We start from the raw sequence: 17,138 nt of genomic DNA, 5'->3' as shown, positions 1-17,138 counted from the left end.
AGACTAATGCAGCAGGATTGCTAGGCCTCCTAGGGCAGTGGTCTCTGGGCCAGCTTCTTCTGATGCAGGTTAAGCTCCCAGAAGTAACCAAAAAAGTATTTATTTACAGGAAAGGTAGTAGATGTGTGGAACAGCCTTCCAGTGGAGGAAGTGCATACGAGGACTTTATCTGAATTCAGGAAAGCATAGGATAAAACGGAGGCTTTTTCAGGGCGAGGAAAAGATTGTAGAGCTTAGTAATTGGTATGAATGGGCAGACTGGATAGGCCATATGGTCTTTATCTGCCATTATTTTATCTATTTCCAGTTAGAGTACTTCCAGGACTCTGGCCTTAGATTAAGAAGACTCCCATGGTTTAGCCTTTGTCTGTATTCATGACCTCACTTCTTATCACCGTTTAGATGTCCTGTGTTTTACAACATGGCTACTACTACTAATCATTTCTATAGTGATACTAGACGTACACAGTTCTATACACATTATTATTCATGTACTTTCTCTATCCCAAGAGGGCTCACAATCTGAATTTTAGTACCTGTGGCAATGGAGGGTTAAGTGACTTGCCCAAGGTCACAAGGAGCTGCAGTGGTCCATTTAGAACATAGGTTGCTAGGATCAAAGCCCGCTGCACTAACTGTTAGGCTAAAGGATGAGGAAACAGCCTATTTATCCTAAATTCCAGTCAACGAAACCTATACCAGAACTGGACATAACCAAACTCTCGATACCTGATTGCCTCATCAACTGTTGCGAAAGAACATTAACGCTACAACACTATATCTCTGAACATGGTAATGAACTCTTTATACTTGACTGCTAATCTGCTTGTCCTCTTATGAACATTTAATGCAATACCAACTTGTATTTCCTCATACCGGAAATGGCGATCACCATTATGGAATAATGTAAACCACATTGAGCCTGCAAATAGGTGGGAAAATGTGAGATACAAATGCAACAAATAATAATAATAATAGTATGTGCCCCCAGGCTTTGCCTTTTTTGATATGTCAGTTTTTCAGAGTTGGGAGTAATATAACTATAATATTTTCATTCCTGTCATTGAACTTGACCTTTGTGCTATGAGCTATCTAGGGGTTTTATTAAATTGTATTGATTTCCAGCTAGTTGTCCGTTTGTTGTTACTTTATTGCCCTCTTGATCTAGGGCGTAGCCATGTTAAGTGTCCTCTAGCCTGTGTTTCTGGCAGAGCCATTAGCTACAATAACATTTTAATTCTAGGAGATTTTAATATTCACCAATAAAACTCAGAGACTTTATTGCAAGAACTCATCAAAATCCTTATTACATAAGTCATGCTCCTTCTCATGGTTAGGACACTCCATTGATATGGGTCACTGTTCAACTGTACTTGAATGTAACTTCTTTTGTCTTGCTCAGATCACTGCTTGATCTCCTCAGTTGCTCCTTTTATTAGGCTGTCAACTTAGATAAATTTTTATCACTCACGAGGTCTGATGACTGCGTGCTCACCCTTTCCTGTTGATTTTGAAACTACCTTTAGAAACTCAAATTCATCTGTAGAATTCTAACTTTAGTTTTGATTTACAGAGACTTACCTTTGGCCAATCGTCAATCTTCCAAACATTGTCATCCTTGGTATTACTGTGACTCCTTAAGAGGCAAGCAAAGAAAGTTGAGAGGGATTGGAGATGGGATAGCTCCAAAGCCAACTTGCTATGCTGCCAGGTGCACCAAAGTGACTATAGAAAATGTATGAAACTGGCCAAAAAGAATATATGTCTAATATTCTCAATACTTAAGAGAATCACCCCAAACAATTCTTTTCACTGATATCTAAATGGACTACTGCTGTTCCACAACCTGTCTTCTTATCAATTGCCAAGCCTACTCTGGGCAACCTAGCCTACCATTTGCCACCAGAATTTGATAGGCTTTGCTCAAGTCTTTCTGCAATGGAGTTACTAGGGTGTAAATGCTGTAGATTAGAAAGATATTATTTGATACCTGTCTGAGGAGGGCCTTCCTCCTTGGGTGCATGACAGTAGACTTTTTACCTGACTTCCAGCTAGATAAATTAGTACCTTTTACTAGGCCTACCACCTGTGCCCTCAGCCTTGCACCCTCTAAAAGGATTAGGGAATCTTCCTTGGTCTTTCATACTTTGTTCCTCATTATTATCAACTTGAATTTAACCTCTGGATTTGTCTGTGTTTTGTTGGAAAGAAGCCATTAAACACCCTGTTAAGAAATATAGCCAGGCTTTTTCAATCCCATCTATTTATTTTTCAGTGTCCAATCTTCTCTACCAATTCAATTTCACAGAAAAAAACAGTCCTTGGTGAACTCTGTGGTTTATTCAAAATAAATGCTTTATATATATACCCAACAGTCAGGATTCAGGTTGGGACATAGCACCAAGACTGTATTGACCGCTTTGCTTTGTGACACTGAACGTGCTCTTGATTCCAATACAGCAGCTATTAATATATCCTTGGATCTCTCCTGTGCATTCAGCTAGCCAACCACCAGATTCTTTTAGCTTGCCCTGTGGAATTTAGAATAGGGGTCAAAATCAGAGCTGCTGCTGCTGCTTCTCTTTTTTTTTTTTTTTTTTCTTTTTCAGATGGTCACTGTTATTGGGTCATCTTGGGGCTGTATCCTCCTCCTCATACCCTCTATATTGCAGTATGCTGCAGGGCTTGATCCTGGTTCCTATATTTAATATTTTTCCTAATGTCCTTGCCACATTGACCCAAGATTATGGAGTGTGTAGATACTTTTACACTGATGAAGTTCAGTGAGTTGCATTCATGGATCCCCTTGCTCCATATCTCAGTTCTTTCAATATGTGTCTTGATGCTGTGGCTCATCAGCTGAAAGAAAAATACCTGGAGTTGAACCTTCTGAATTACTCTGTATATGGATCACAAGCAAGTCTCTTACACCAGCTTTGCTCTTCTTCAGGGCAGAATACTCTTGCTGGTTGATGCCATTATAATTCTTTTAATGGTCTTAGACATATCCAGTCCATCAGATGCCACTTTAATTTTTTTCAGCCTTATCAGATCTGCCAAGTCTCCCGCATTTGTGGGTCATCTCCCGCGAAAGCGGGACAGTCTCCTGCTAAAATGAGGAATTTCTGTTTTTCTCACTGTCACTGCTGCTTCTCCCAATGCAGCAGCGGCGGCAAAATAACTAGAGAAAAGAGCAAGCGCAGGGCTGCAATAGTTTTCAGACATTGTGCTGTCAGTTCTGCCGGTCCAATGCCCCCACAACTTGAAGTTGATTTCAGCGGGGCGCAGGACCAGCAGAGCCAACAGTGCATGCCTGAAGGCTGCTGCGGCCCCGCACTTCTTTTTTTTTTTTTTTTTTTTGTCGCAGCTGCTGCAGAGATTGTATGGAAACAAGAGGGAGACAGGATGAAATGAAAGTTGAAGCCCATAGGTTATTTTTTTTTTCTGTTTCCCCTTCAAAACAAAGCAAGCCAACCTATGAGCTGCTGTATCCACGTTGTCATTCTTTATTGTTGGTAGCTTTTTTTTTTATTTAGTCTCACTTATATTTTCAAACATGCTGGCTTGTGCAGAATACAGATGTATATAAAGGAAGTATAATAAGGGAATAACTTTTCATAGGTAGAGTAGTAATTTGTTAGAAATTGTAATCAGAAATTGTAATCAATGTGTCATTTGGAAGGGCTGATTATGGGGGCACCTTAGCACTGTTATATTTGTGCAGAGATTATTTTTTTTCTCCGAGGACAAGCAGGCTGCCTATTCTCACACGTGAGTCAATGTCCATGTCGGCCCAGGAACTGGCATTTTGCCATAGCAAAAACAAAAAGGTTTTGCTAGAGTCTTCTGGCGTGCATGCACAGACTGACCTCCCGCCCACCGCGCAAGCACTCACCTTAGTTTTCTTTTTTCCCAGACGAGGTGCGGCAGGTTTTTCCCTGTGCTCTTCGTTTGGCCCGGGAAAGAGTCTTCTAGTTTTGAGAATTTTTTCATGTTTATACGTTGGTCTTCTTTATTTAAAAAAAAAAAAAAAAAGTCATAGGATTCCCTTTTACAAAATCCATAGTTCTTTTTCCAAAGTTAAAGTTTTCTTTCTTTTTCGACGCGGCCAGTTTTTAGGCCATACAGTCGGGTTTCTCCTTCTTTTTGTGCCCCTTTTTTCTTGACACAATTGAGACTTTTGATTTCCCCGGAGCCATTTTTCCTTCCATGTCATCGAGGACACCCAGCGACTTCAAACGTTGTACTCGGTGCAGCCAGACTATCTCAGGTACCGATAACCATTCCTGGTGTATCCAGTGCCTTGGGCCCAACCACAGCTCAGCTGCTTGCAATCTGTGTCTTTGTATGAAGAAACGAACCCAAGTAGCTTGAGAAGCCCAGCGAGAGAAACTTTTTGGGGCTCGGTCTGGTCCTTCTACGTCGGCATCGACTTCGGTACCGAGATCATCGACATCGAGGGACTGATCGACCTCAGGAACAGACGTAATGACTGCTGAGAGACCAAGTCATGGGGAGCAATGAGGCCTTGAGTGGATCTCCCCACCTGTCTTGAGGCCTCCTGCAATGCAGGCCCCCCAGGACCGACCATCGTCGGACCCGAACCCGAGGAGACATGAGGATTCCACGTCGTCCTCATCGGTACCGAGGAGTCTCAAGGACACGGGCATCAAGCGAATGTGAAGAAGCACATTCACCGATCTCCTTCGACACACGGTGCCGGGAGCTCCAGGGCGTCAAGGGATTTGGCACCCGAGAAATGTCAGCGCCGAGAGGATCGCTCCCCCTCCATACAGGAGGTGCCGATGCGCCGGTCTCTTAGCAGCCCGGTACCTGCACCTGAACCTCAGCAGATTCTGCCACCGGCTGATCCACTGACCCCGCAGCCTTCTCTAATGGCGGCTCTCAACGAGTGCATCCGGGCCTTGCTTCCATAGCTTCTGGAAGGTCTGCTGTGCCAGTCTGCTTCGGTGTCAGGGGTGCTTGCGCCTTCCGTGCCATCTGCTGCAGCTGCGTCTGGCCCTTCACCTGTGATACGGTCCCCGTCCTCGGTACCGCTTGTGGCAGCAGTGTTGGCTGCCACCCAGGTCAACTCCCCTTCGACGTTGGTGGAGGAAGCTTCGCCGCAGTCCGTGCGGGCGTTGGCCTCTTGACATCACCATCGAGGATGTCAATCCTTGGCATCGAGGCAGGCTCAGTCTCGGAGTTCCCTAAGAGGGGTATTATCCGATACTGAAGAGGAACGTTCATGGGAGTCAGAGGGAGATCCCAGATACATTTCTTCCGATGAGTCGTATGAGATTCTCTCTGAACCTTCCCCTCCACCTGAAAGGAGACTGTCTCCTCCTCTTTCCTTTACTTCTTTTGACCAGGAAATGGCTTCGGCTATTCCATTCCCTGTGGAGGATGAGCCCAGGGCTGAGATGCTCAAGGTCCTGGACTATCCCTCTCCACCTAAGGAGACTGTGACGGCTCCTCTTCATAAGGTACTGAAGGAGGTCCTTATGCGGAACTCGTCATTCCCTCTGTCTGGCCTCATGATCCCGAAGAAAGCTGATTCCCAGTATCAGAACCACAGTGAACCTGGATTGATGAGGTCTCAGTTACCCCATAATTCCATGATGGTGGGCTCTGCCCTCAAGAGAGCCAAGAGTACTAGAGACTAAGCTTCGGTGCCCCCAGGCAGAGAAGCTAGGACCTTGGACTCTTTTGGGAGGAAGACGTATCAGGCACTATGCTCGCTGCCTGTATCCAGTCCTACCAGCTCTTCACGAGCATACACTTGCGGAACTCGGTGAGGCAGCTGTCTAGCTTGGTTAATGCCCTCCCTCTGGAGCAGGCAGAGCCTTTTCGCCAGGTGGTCAGACAGCAGAAGGCGTGTCGTAAATTCCTGGCCTTGGGCGCTTACGATTCTTTTGATAAGTCTCAGACTTAGACGTTGTTGCAATCACAGAGACGTGGCTCACTGATTCCCATGAATGGGGTGCAAACATACCAGGCTATAATCTATTTAGGAAGGATAGAGATGGTTGTAAAGGTGGAGGAGTAGCTCTGTATGTGAGAAATGATATCGCAGCGACTGAAATGACAGGGGCCTGGGGAAAGGAAGAAGCGATATGGATCACCTTAAAAAGAGATGATAGAACCTCTGTCCATGTGGGTGTTGTCTGCAGACCTCTGACACAATTGGAGGAATTAGATAAAGATCTGATCGCGGATATTCAAAAGTTGGGAAAGAGAGAGGTGCTGTTGCTGGGAGATTTCAATCTGCCGGATGTAGATTGGAAGGTTCCATCTGCGGAATCGGAAAGAAGTAGAGAGATTGTGGATGCTTTCCAAAGTGCTCTGCTCAGACAAATGGTGGCAGAACCCACAAGGGAGGGAGCAACGCTGGATCTGGTGCTCGCAAATGGGGATAGTGTGTCAAATGTCCGAGTGGGTGCCCACCTGAGCAGCAGTGACCATCTAACGGTTTGGTTTGATATGACAGCTGAAGTGGAGGGCGACCACTCAAAACAAAGTCCTGGATTTCAAGCATGCTGACTTTAGTAAAATGGGGAATACCTGAGGAAGGAGCTGATGGGCTGGGAGGACATACGAGAAGTGGAAGGGCAGTGGTCCAGGCTGAAAGAAACTTTAAATAGGGCCACAAACATTTATGTAAGGAAAGTACATAAAAGCAAGAGAAAAAGGAAACCGATATGGTTCTCCAAGCAAGTGGCTCAGAAAATAAAGGCTAAAGAGTTGGTGTTCCAGAAATACAGAAAAACTCAAGAAGAGGAAAACGGAGAGGAATACCAGATGAAACTCAAAGAAGCCAAGAGAGAGATACGTCTGGCGAAAGCGGAAGAAAAAATGGCTAGAAAGGTAAGGAGGGGTGACAAAAATTTCTTCAGGTATATTAGTGAAAGGAGAATGACTAAAAAGGGAATTGTGAGACTGAAAGATGCTGTGAACTGCTATGAAGATAATGATGAAGAAAAGGCAAATTTGTTTTCACAGAAGAAAGTCCTGGAGAAGGACCGCGATTGACTGGCAAACGTACATATGAGAATGAAGTGGATAGAACACCGTTCATGGAAGAGAGTGTGTATGAACAACAACTAAGAAATCTAAGGGTGGGCAAAGCCATGGGACCGGACGGGATCCACCCCAGGATATTGAGGGAGCTCAGAGAGGTTCTGGCGGGTCCTCTTAAAGATTTGTTTAATAAATCCTTGGAGACGGGAGAGGTTCCGTGGGATTGGAGAACGGCAGAGGTGGTCCCTCTTTACAAAAGTGGTGATAGGGAAGAAGCTGGAAACTACAGGCCAGAAAGTCTCACTTCAGTTATTGGAAAAGTAATGGAAGCGATGCTGAAGGAAAGGATAGTGAATTTCCTGGAAGCCAATAAGTTGCAAGATCCAAGACAACATGGTTTTACCAAAGGGCAATCGTGCCAAACGAATCTCATTGAATTCTTTGACTGGGTGACTGGAGAATTGAATCAGGGACATGCTATAAACGTAATCTACTTAGATTTCAGCAAAGCTTTTGACACAGTTCCCCACAGGAGGCTCTTGAATAAACTTGATAGGCTGAAGATAGGACCCAACGTGGTGAACTGGATTAGGAACTGGTTGACGGACAGACGCCAGAGGGTGGTGGTTAATGGAATTAGCTCGGATGAAGGAAAGGTGAGTAGTGGAGTACCTCAGGGATCGGTGCTGGGGCCGATTCTGTTCAATATATTTGTGAGTGACATTGACGAAGGGTTAGAAGGTAACATTTGCCTTTTTGTGGACGATACTAAGATTTGTAACAAAGTGGACACCCGGGAGGGAGTGGAAAGCATGAAAAAGGATCTACGGAAGCTAGAAGAATGGTCTAAGGTTTGGCAATTAAAATTCAATGCAAAGAAATGCAAAGTGATGCAGTTAGGGAGTAGAAATCCACGGGAGACGAATGTGTTAGGCGGTGAGAGTCTGATATGTAAGGACAGGGAGAGAGGGATCTTGGGGTGACAGTATCTGAGGATCTGAAGGCGACGAAACAGTGTGACAAGGCGGTGGCCATAGCTAGAAGGTTGTTAGGCTGTATAGAGAGAGGTATGACCAGCAGAACAAAAGAGGTTTTAATGCCCCTGTATAAGTCGTTGGTGAGGCCCCACCTGGAGTATTGTGTTCAGTTTTGGAGGCCATATCTTGCTAAGGATATAAAAAGAATTGAAGCGGTGCAAAGAAAAGCTACGAGAATGGTATGGGATTTGCGTTACAAGAAGTATGAGGAGAGACTTGCTGACCTGAACATGTATACCCTGGAGGAAAGGAGAAACACGGGTGATATGATACAGACGTTCAAATATTTGAAAGGTATTAATCCGCAAATGAACCTTTTCCGGAGATGGGAAGGCGGTAGAACTAGAGGACATGAAATGAGATTAAAGGGGGGCAGACTCAAGAAAAATGTCAGGAAGTATTTTTTCACGGAGAGAGTGGTGGATACTTGGAATGCCCTTCCGCGGCAGGTGGTGGAGATGGAAATGGTAATGGAATTCAAAAATGCATGGGATAAACATCACAACAGAGTAGTCCTCCGCTTGCACCCTAAGTTCCTGCCGAAGGTGGTGTCAAGAGTTCCATCTGAACCAGTCAATTGTCTTGCCAACATTCTTTCTCCGTCCTCATGCCCACCCTGACGAAAGCAGCTTGCATACCTTGGACTTCAAGAGAGCATTGATCTTTTACGTGGAGCGGATGAAGCCCTTCAGACAGCCCGCCCAGTTGTTTGTTTCTTTCGATCCCAACAGGAGGGAAGTCGCCATTGGAAAATGCACAATCTCCAATTGGCTAGTAGATTGCATTTCCTTCACTTATGCCCAAGCTGAGCTGACTCCGGAGGGCCATGTCATGGCTCATAATTTTAGAGCCGTGGCTGTGTCGGTGGCTCACTTCAAGTCAGCCTCCATTGAAGAGATTTGCAAGGCTGCAACGTGGTCATCAGTCCACACATTCACATCTCACTACTGCCTTCAGCAGGATACCCGACGCGACAGTCGGTTTGGGCAGTCAGTGCTGCAGAATCTGTTCGGGGTTTAGAATCCAACTCCACCCCCTAGGCCCGTTTTATTCTGTTCCAGGCTGCACTCTCAGCTAGCTGTTTATAGTTTCAGGTTAACCTATGTTATGTCCTCACTGTTGCGAGGCCCAATTGACCAATGTTCATTGTTTTGAGTGAGCCTGGATGCTAGGGATACCCCATGTGTGAGAATAAGCAGCCTGCTTGTCCTCGGAGAAGGCGAAGATACTTACCTGTAGCAGGTATTCTCCGAGGACAGCAGGCTGATTATTCTCACAGTCCCTCCCTCCTCCCCTTTGGAATTGTTATTTGTTATGCTTTTTGATTTAACTGAGGTATGCGCTCGCTCGGCGGGCGGAAAGTCAGTCCGCGCATGCGCGATGCATGCACGCCAGAAGACTCTAGCAAAATGCCAGTTCCCAGGCCGACATGGATGTCGACCCACACGTGAGAATAATCAGCCTGCTACAGGTAAGTATCTTTTTTCTGAAGGTAAAGGGCCTCTAAAACAGACATATTATGAGAATCAGGTGCTCATCATTCAGTTTCTATTTATTTATTTACTTCTATCATTTATATCCCACATTAAACATGAATTGGGTTGATACCTGGGAATATTTTAAATCTTTTTTTTTTTTTCTTATGCCTTCATCAAAAGAAAAAGATGGCTTGCGGTAGAGTGGGCAGAGCCAAGACAGGGTGGGCAGGGCTGGGGCGTGTACTAAAATCTCCCTCAAAATCTGCCTTACACATGTTGATCCATGCATTAGTCACTCAGAACTAGACAATTGCAGCTCAGATTACTATAGTCTCAAACGGTAGTAGTATAGGTTACATAGTTTTCATCAATCTTAATTTTGAATAATTTTTGACAGGTGACCTCACTCACTTCTGTCTTTTCAGCCAGAAGTTTTGAGGGTCCTTCTTTAGCCTCACTCAAACTGTGTCCCTCCCACTCCTCAGCCCTTTTGATGTCACCATGTTTTTATGACATTATTAGGAGTGACATCAGCATACCCCCCTGGCCACACCCCTTTTTGATGATGTGTACAAGATGGCAGCCACCGGAAACCCATGTAGATATAGAAGCCACATGAACATGCCCTTACCCTGCCTGTTTGGATGAAGTATCTCAGACTGCAATCTCCAGAATCCCATATCGACAGGAAGTGATGTCATCAATATGGCTTTGCCCAACCTCATTTAGACAGGTCATATGACTAGGGCATGACATCATCAATATGGATACCTCTGTCAGATATGGTGTTAATATTCTGTGCATGTGCTGATTTTTTTTTTCTGTCTGTGTAAATTGCCTGTCTGCCTCTTATCTCCTTGAGCAAAGCCAGTCTAAGGTCTCTGACTCTGTGTGAGATCCTGTGTGTTTACAGCTTCTAGCAAATTATACATGCTAATTTTTTTCTCCTCCTGCTTTGTCTATTTGTTTATCTCTCTCTCTCTCTCTCTCTCTTTCTCTCATATATACACTGAGATTTTACAGCACACTGATCAGTTTCTCTGCGTCTTTAGGTTTCCCCTATTCCTCCTTTTTTGTAGGCATACTAGAAATTCCTTCAGAACTACTGGTACTAAGAATCCTTTCAGATTAATGTGATCCTCCCTCCAGCCCATCCTCCATAACAAATCAACCAAACATTTCTTTCACTGTGCAAAATACAAAAAACATCAGAGATATATATTTCCCAAAACTAACAAAAGAAAATCAGACTTCGTACTCTCTTATCTTCTCCTGTGAAATAAATTAGCTGTTTTTTGTAGACAGGGCAAAAGCGGTATATATTTACCTAGACATTTAAAAGCTAATCTCCCCCACCCTGCAGCCAGTCTGAATGTTTTCACTTACAGGCAGATGATCAAAAGCAAACGCCGGCACTAGAGGCTGTTAGCGCCATACTAGCGCCGGCGTTTGCTACCGCCCCATGATTAGAGCCCTCGAGCGCATGAAACAACGTGCTCGAGGGCTGTTTGCGCAAGCAGCATGCAAATGCATGCTAAACAGGGCTTAGCGCATTCATCGCCAATGATCAGCAGCCAGCGCACCAAAATTTGGGTCGCTGGCCACGGCAAACCCTACGCCAGCTCCGAGCTGGCGTTAGGTTTTGCAGATCATTGGGGAGGAATGGTGAGCCCTGTCCAGCATGCAGTTGCATGCTGGCAGGCCCCCATTCCCCCCCATAGCAAACCTGCCAACGGGGCTGGAGGTCCAGTGGACCTCCGGTCCCCCCCCGACAACCCACCTCCAACGACCTCCCCCCCCCCCCCCCCCCCCCCCCCAATCCCCCAGAAAATGGTCCCTGGTGGTCCAGTGGCCGCCGGTCAAACATTTCTCCCTCCCACCCAGCGACCTCCAGCCCACCCAACTCCCTCCCCCCAGCGTTCTCTGTAGAATCCCTGGTGGTCCAGCATAAAAAAGAACCTCCTCCCGGCCCCCCTACCTTTTAGTTGGAGGAGGGAGGTAGCTGCTTACTTTTAACAGGGGCTATTCACAGACAAAAAATATATATATATTTTTTGTTTGTTTTAATTTCTTTTTTTTTTTGTCTGTGATATGTTGCTGAATAGACCAAAGGCCCTGAGTGTGGATTCTCCAGCATAGTTTGGATACCACTGTTTTGTGACATGTAAGACCTTGGTAGAAACAAAACAAACATCAACACATAATGATGTATACAGAGAAGTTATAAAAGCACATCCACCAAAGTTGCTTACCTTTAACAGGGGCTATTCACAGACAAAAGAAAAATATATATATGATGTTTGTTTTGTTTCTACCAAGGTCTCACATGTCACAAAACAGTGGTTGGCCTTGGGACTGGTACATTACTTGGCCATCGGTTCTGCAGAGAAAAATATGAAGACAGTATGACTAATGTTTGTAATTTCTGCTTCTTAGCCTTCTAGAGATGAAACTTATCTGGATGCTCCTGTTTCTGAGACTACAGTGGAAGATGGAGTATTGACCTCTCCCCTTGTGGATCCTCCTTTACCTATGATGAGATCCTTCAGGAAAGAATCCAGTTTACCAGAAACTGCTCCAGTTGCAACTAATCCACAGAACCAGTGCAGCCAAGCCAGAAAGGAAAGACGGGACTTCAGAAGTCAGCACCATTCCCCTAGGATGGCTAACGTTACTTCGCAGGAAGGCAAAATAAGTGCATCTACTTATTCTAGAAATCTGAGAGATTATTCCAGGAAGCCAGAGCAGTGGGAACAGCATGATCAGAAATACAAGCCAGACTTTTCCACCAGCTATGCCAGAAACCGGGCTCCCATTTTAGTAGAGAACGATATTGACACCAGCACAGCATCGACCACTGAAGCCCAGGAGAATGCCACTGCTGAGAGGAGAGGGCCTGGGAGCTGGCAGACCCAATGTCGGACCTGGGACAACAGGAGGTGGGGAAGGTCAAACTTGAGGGAGCGAGGGTCCTATCACAGAGCACAGAGGAGTGGTGGGTCTTTTACATCACATGGACAAGGACAGAGGGTCTCAAGGGAGTCAGAAAATAAAGAGAACTCTTAGCACAAAAAGTAGCCACTTTCTGTATGATCGTCAGGTATAATAAAGATATTATCATTCATTTGAAATTAATTGGTATTGCGTATGTAAATGCAAATATGTGATAAGTATTTCAGGGATGTTCTAATTCCATGTGGGATATTAGTACTAACACAGAGGAAAGAATGCCCCCACCACTATGCTTGGCAGTGGTTCAAAGACAATCTACTGATATTGTGTTGAAGAAAAATCACATTCCAAAAACCCATGCTTGGGTATTGTTTCAGGGAGAGGAGAGGAATCTAACACTTTGTGCCATCGGATATGATCAAGTGTGCAATGGAAAAGTGTCACCACTGCTTGAAGCCCAGGTCCTGACCAGCACGTGACGGTGCTCTCTGCAGCTCGCACAGCAAGACACCAGTTGTGGTTTTGACAAGTGGGGAAAGCATGCAGAACATGGCTCTTGGAATTCTTTTCAACCTCTCTGCATGTGTTCGTGTGTCTGCCTTGTAAATTTGTTTTGCTTGCTATCCGTTTTGTATGTTTATCTGAGTGTTGAGATGTACATTTATATATGTGTTGGCTTTCTGTGTATCTGTGATTGGAAGAGGAGATGAGAGGGAGGGCAGTTTGAAAAGTGCAGTTCCTCAACTTTTCAATCACTATCCTATATAATAAAACGCACCTCCAACATTCTAAAGCTGACTGCATGGCTGAGGCATTCCTGCGCTCTGTATCCATCTCTTGAATTGACATCACGTACTTCCGGGTTCGTCACAAGCAGAAGTGACCAACCACACGAGGTTTCTCAGCTTCAGAATGTTGGAGGTGCATTCTATTAAATAGGATTGGTCAGTTCCTTGAAGCACAGCCAGAGCTCAGCGTCCTGCACAGTAACGCTCAGACACCAGAGAGGGAGGGAGGGGGGGGCCTGACACCAGAGAGTGGGGGGAGGTATCTGTCACACACACACACTCTCTCTCTCTCTCTCTCACAGTCAATGTCTTTCTCTCTCTCACTCTCACACACTCTGTCTCACACTGTATCACATTCACTCTCTGTGTCACACAGTCACACACACTCTCTTGGTCTCATACACTCAGTCTCACAGAGAGTCTGTGTCTCACACACTCTCGCACACACTGTATCTGTGTGAAACACTCTCTCACACTGTGTCTCACATACGCACTTGCACACTCATTCTCGCCCACACACACACTCTCTCTCTCACAGACACACTCGCACCCAGACTCTCTCTCTCTCACACACTCGCACATTCACTCTCTCACACACACAGTCACTCTCACATACTCTCTCTCAAACATACACACCCCGAGTAAAACCTTGCTAGTGCCTGTTTCATTTGTGTCAGAAACGGACCTTTTTTTTTTTACTAGTATTACTATAAATCAATGAACAATATCCTGCAGAAATAAGTACATAAGTATTGCCATACTGGGACAGACCAAAGGTCCATCAAGCCCAGCATCCTGTTTCCAACAGTGACTAATCCAGGTCACAAATACCTGGCAAGATCCCAAAAAAGTACAAAACATTTTATACTGCTTATCCCAGAAATAGTGGATTTTCCACAAGTCCAATTTAATAATGGTCTATGGACATTTCCTTTAGGAAGCCGTCCAAGCCTTTTTTTAAACTCTGCTAAGTTAACCGGATATATTTTTTGGAGGTGCAGTGGAGTGGAGTTCACCCTTTTCTGCCCCCATCGTGCATAAACTTTGGGATCGATGCAGAAAGCCGCACATTAGAGCCAATGACCACACGTGGGGTTCTTGCAAAACAAATTGCCACAGGATGCAGTAGTCAATGAGCATTCAAATTACTGTCACATTAAAATTGCAGCAGTAATTCACAGCTCATTGCCAAATTTCACCCTTCCTGTCGGTGCCTGAGCTGCCACTGGCTCAGGCACTGACAGAAATGGTGACCTTTTTTTTTATTTATTTTTTTTTTTTAAGTGCCAGTTTTTTTTTTTTTTAAGTGCCAGCGGTCTGCATAGCCCCTGATCTTCTTTGCCTCTCACCTGACTGACCCCACTTTTCCCCTCCCACTATTAAAGAATTTCCCCACCTACCTGATGGGTCTGGCACCAGATGGCTTCCCTCCCACCCCCGGACAGGACTGATCAGCCTCTCTCCTTCCTTCCTTCCTTCCTTCCTTCCTTAAAACTGTATTCCTATTGTCTAGTATGACCCAGCACAATCAGAATTTAAAAAAAAATCTGTGGGGTCTTCTGGCACTCGCCCACTGACCTGACCCCTTTTCCAAGCCTCCCCTCCACCCCCCCCCCCCCCCGCCCCCCAAAAAATCCATATCTTGAACAAGGCAGGAGCAATGCCCACTCATTCATGCATCTGGGCCAGTACATCCTGAGATGCACTGGGTGGGGCCAGCCTGCCATATAAGGGAATTCTCCCTTATATGGCAAACAGCCCTGCCCAGTAGGTGGGGCAAGGGCTACCATTTTGAAAATGACAGCCCAGAGGAAGGAGCAAGTGGGTATTGCTTCTACCTCGTGTGAGGTACAGAGGTCTGAGGAGGGCTTGGAAGGGGGGTTTGGGGGGTGGGTGGGTTGCCACTAGACACCAGGCAAACAGTTTTGTCGGAAGGGAGAGAGCCAGTCTTGAGGGGACTGGGATAGGGGAAGGAGATGGGGCTGATCTCGATTGCAGAGGCCCCAAGCCAGCTTCAGACCTGGCGGTAGGTTTCTGATGTTGATCCCCCACAGTAAACAGCGCAGAGTCCTGCATGCTGCAGCATAGCTGATCAGCTGTTTAGGATGCATTTTAATAGGCTGTGTGCTGATGTCTACTGCGGGAGCGTAGTAGAAACCCTTTTAGCATACATCGGCCATTAATGAGTTGGTAAACTGCTTGATAAGGGCGTGCTGTAGTCTGTAGAATACTGCCATTCGACTATTATGTAGTTGACATAGGTCTGATTGCTCTTCTCCCTTACTTAAGTCTTATCACTGGCTCCCTATTGAGCAGAAGATCACAGTCAAACTCCTTATTCTAGCGTTTAAGGCCTTCCATCTCGGTCTTCCTTACTACCTTTCTAACTTACTATTCCTTACTCACTGGTTTATACTCTTTTCTCACATTTCTCCTTCTATGTTAAATTGTACAGCGCTGCGTAACCCTAGTAGTGCTTTAGAAATGTCAAGTAGTAGTAGTACTTAACGACCATAGTCTAGTTCTTCTTGGACTTAGGCAGGCAATTCTAGAATCAACACAACACGGCGCTTTCTTCTTTGCAGCACCTTCTACATGGAATTCAGTCCCAAAGGAAACTAGAACAGAATTGTCTTTTGGGAAATGTAAATCTGCTGTAAAAACTTGGCTGTAGTGTTTAGTTCTCATTAACAGGTAGTCATCATTTCATTACTGGAGCACCTTATGAATTCTACCCAGTTCCTACCTTATACCTCCCCCTCCCTCCCCCATCTCTTCCTCTCCTTTTGTTTTCCTGAATAGTAAATGACGGCAGATAGACCTGAACGGTCCATCCAGTCTGCCCAACAAGATAAACTCATTTTGCATGGTATGTGATACTTTATATGTATATGAAAATGAAAAAGTGAGGACAGATGTTGAGGAAATTCAAAAACTTTAGTAATAATCAGATGATGACCCAACACGGCCGTGTTTTGGCATCAAAGCCTGCATCAGGGGTCAAACAAATCTATACGAAAATAAAATTGAATTGTAATAGATTAACAAATTACAATTGGAATGAAAAAAAACAATAAAATTAGAACATTGATAATGGCAAGTATATAAAATGTAGTGACATATAGAGATTTCTTGGTATTATATAGAGTAAACATAAAAAATACACATAGAAGAAAAAAACAGAATATATTTGACAAATCAATTAAACGTAGCAACTGTAAATCAAAGCATATAAAAAGTAATACATTTTGTGTTAACCAGACGATGAATTTTAGAATTTTGGAGAGTATTGAAAAAATGAATAAATGTGAAAAAAACATCAATAGCTAAAATTAAATTATGTAAAAAAAATGTGTATATTAAAAATTTGTTCAAAACATTTTTTTTGTAAATGACTATATGAATTTTACTTATGAACCAGTAATATGGCATTTATAGTTGAGGCATTTTTGAATGATACATATATGCATACACTAAGTAACTTTTTCGGTTGTCATTCAATTATATAGACAAACAGAAAATATGGTAATGGGACTTCTAAAAAAAAAAAAACAAGTAAATCACTGTTAATAACAGAAACAGCTTAAATGCAAAAATTCTATCTAATTACAAAATAAAAAATGAAATAAATAGAAATATAAAATGAAAAAATAATAGAATAATACAAATAAATTAATAAAATCAAAACCTATTTTATATTTTTCTATGTGTATATATTTGTCCTATGTGGAGATTAAGGCATAGGTCCCAGAAGTTTAGGGGGGACCAATAGGCTTTAGGACTCAGGAGGTGAGGATTTTCAACTGTTTGGATTTTTTTCAGGATTCTACAAATTTATACATTGTCTCAAAGGTAGAAGGATG

General features: G+C 44.2%; 1 protein-coding gene across 2 annotated transcripts in view; it reads left to right on the top strand.

Moving 5' to 3' along the window:
* Positions 1-12,660, top strand: part of RNF25 (ring finger protein 25) — a 111,087-nt gene extending 98,427 nt beyond the window's left edge. For both annotated transcript variants that reach the window (XM_030208995.1, XM_030208996.1), the window contains exon 10: positions 11,972-12,660. In XM_030208995.1, the coding sequence (XP_030064855.1) occupies positions 11,972-12,601 (630 nt within the window). In that variant the 3' untranslated portion in view covers positions 12,602-12,660. The remainder of the gene's footprint in view (positions 1-11,971) is intronic.
* Positions 12,661-17,138: the final 4,478 nt, after the last annotated feature.

The sequence above is a fragment of the Microcaecilia unicolor genome, chromosome 7, assembly GCF_901765095.1.
Source record: "Microcaecilia unicolor chromosome 7, aMicUni1.1, whole genome shotgun sequence".
Lineage (NCBI taxonomy): Eukaryota > Metazoa > Chordata > Amphibia > Gymnophiona > Siphonopidae > Microcaecilia > Microcaecilia unicolor.
Note: the sequence above shows the minus strand (reverse complement) of the source record. Positions and strands in the feature narration are given on the sequence as shown.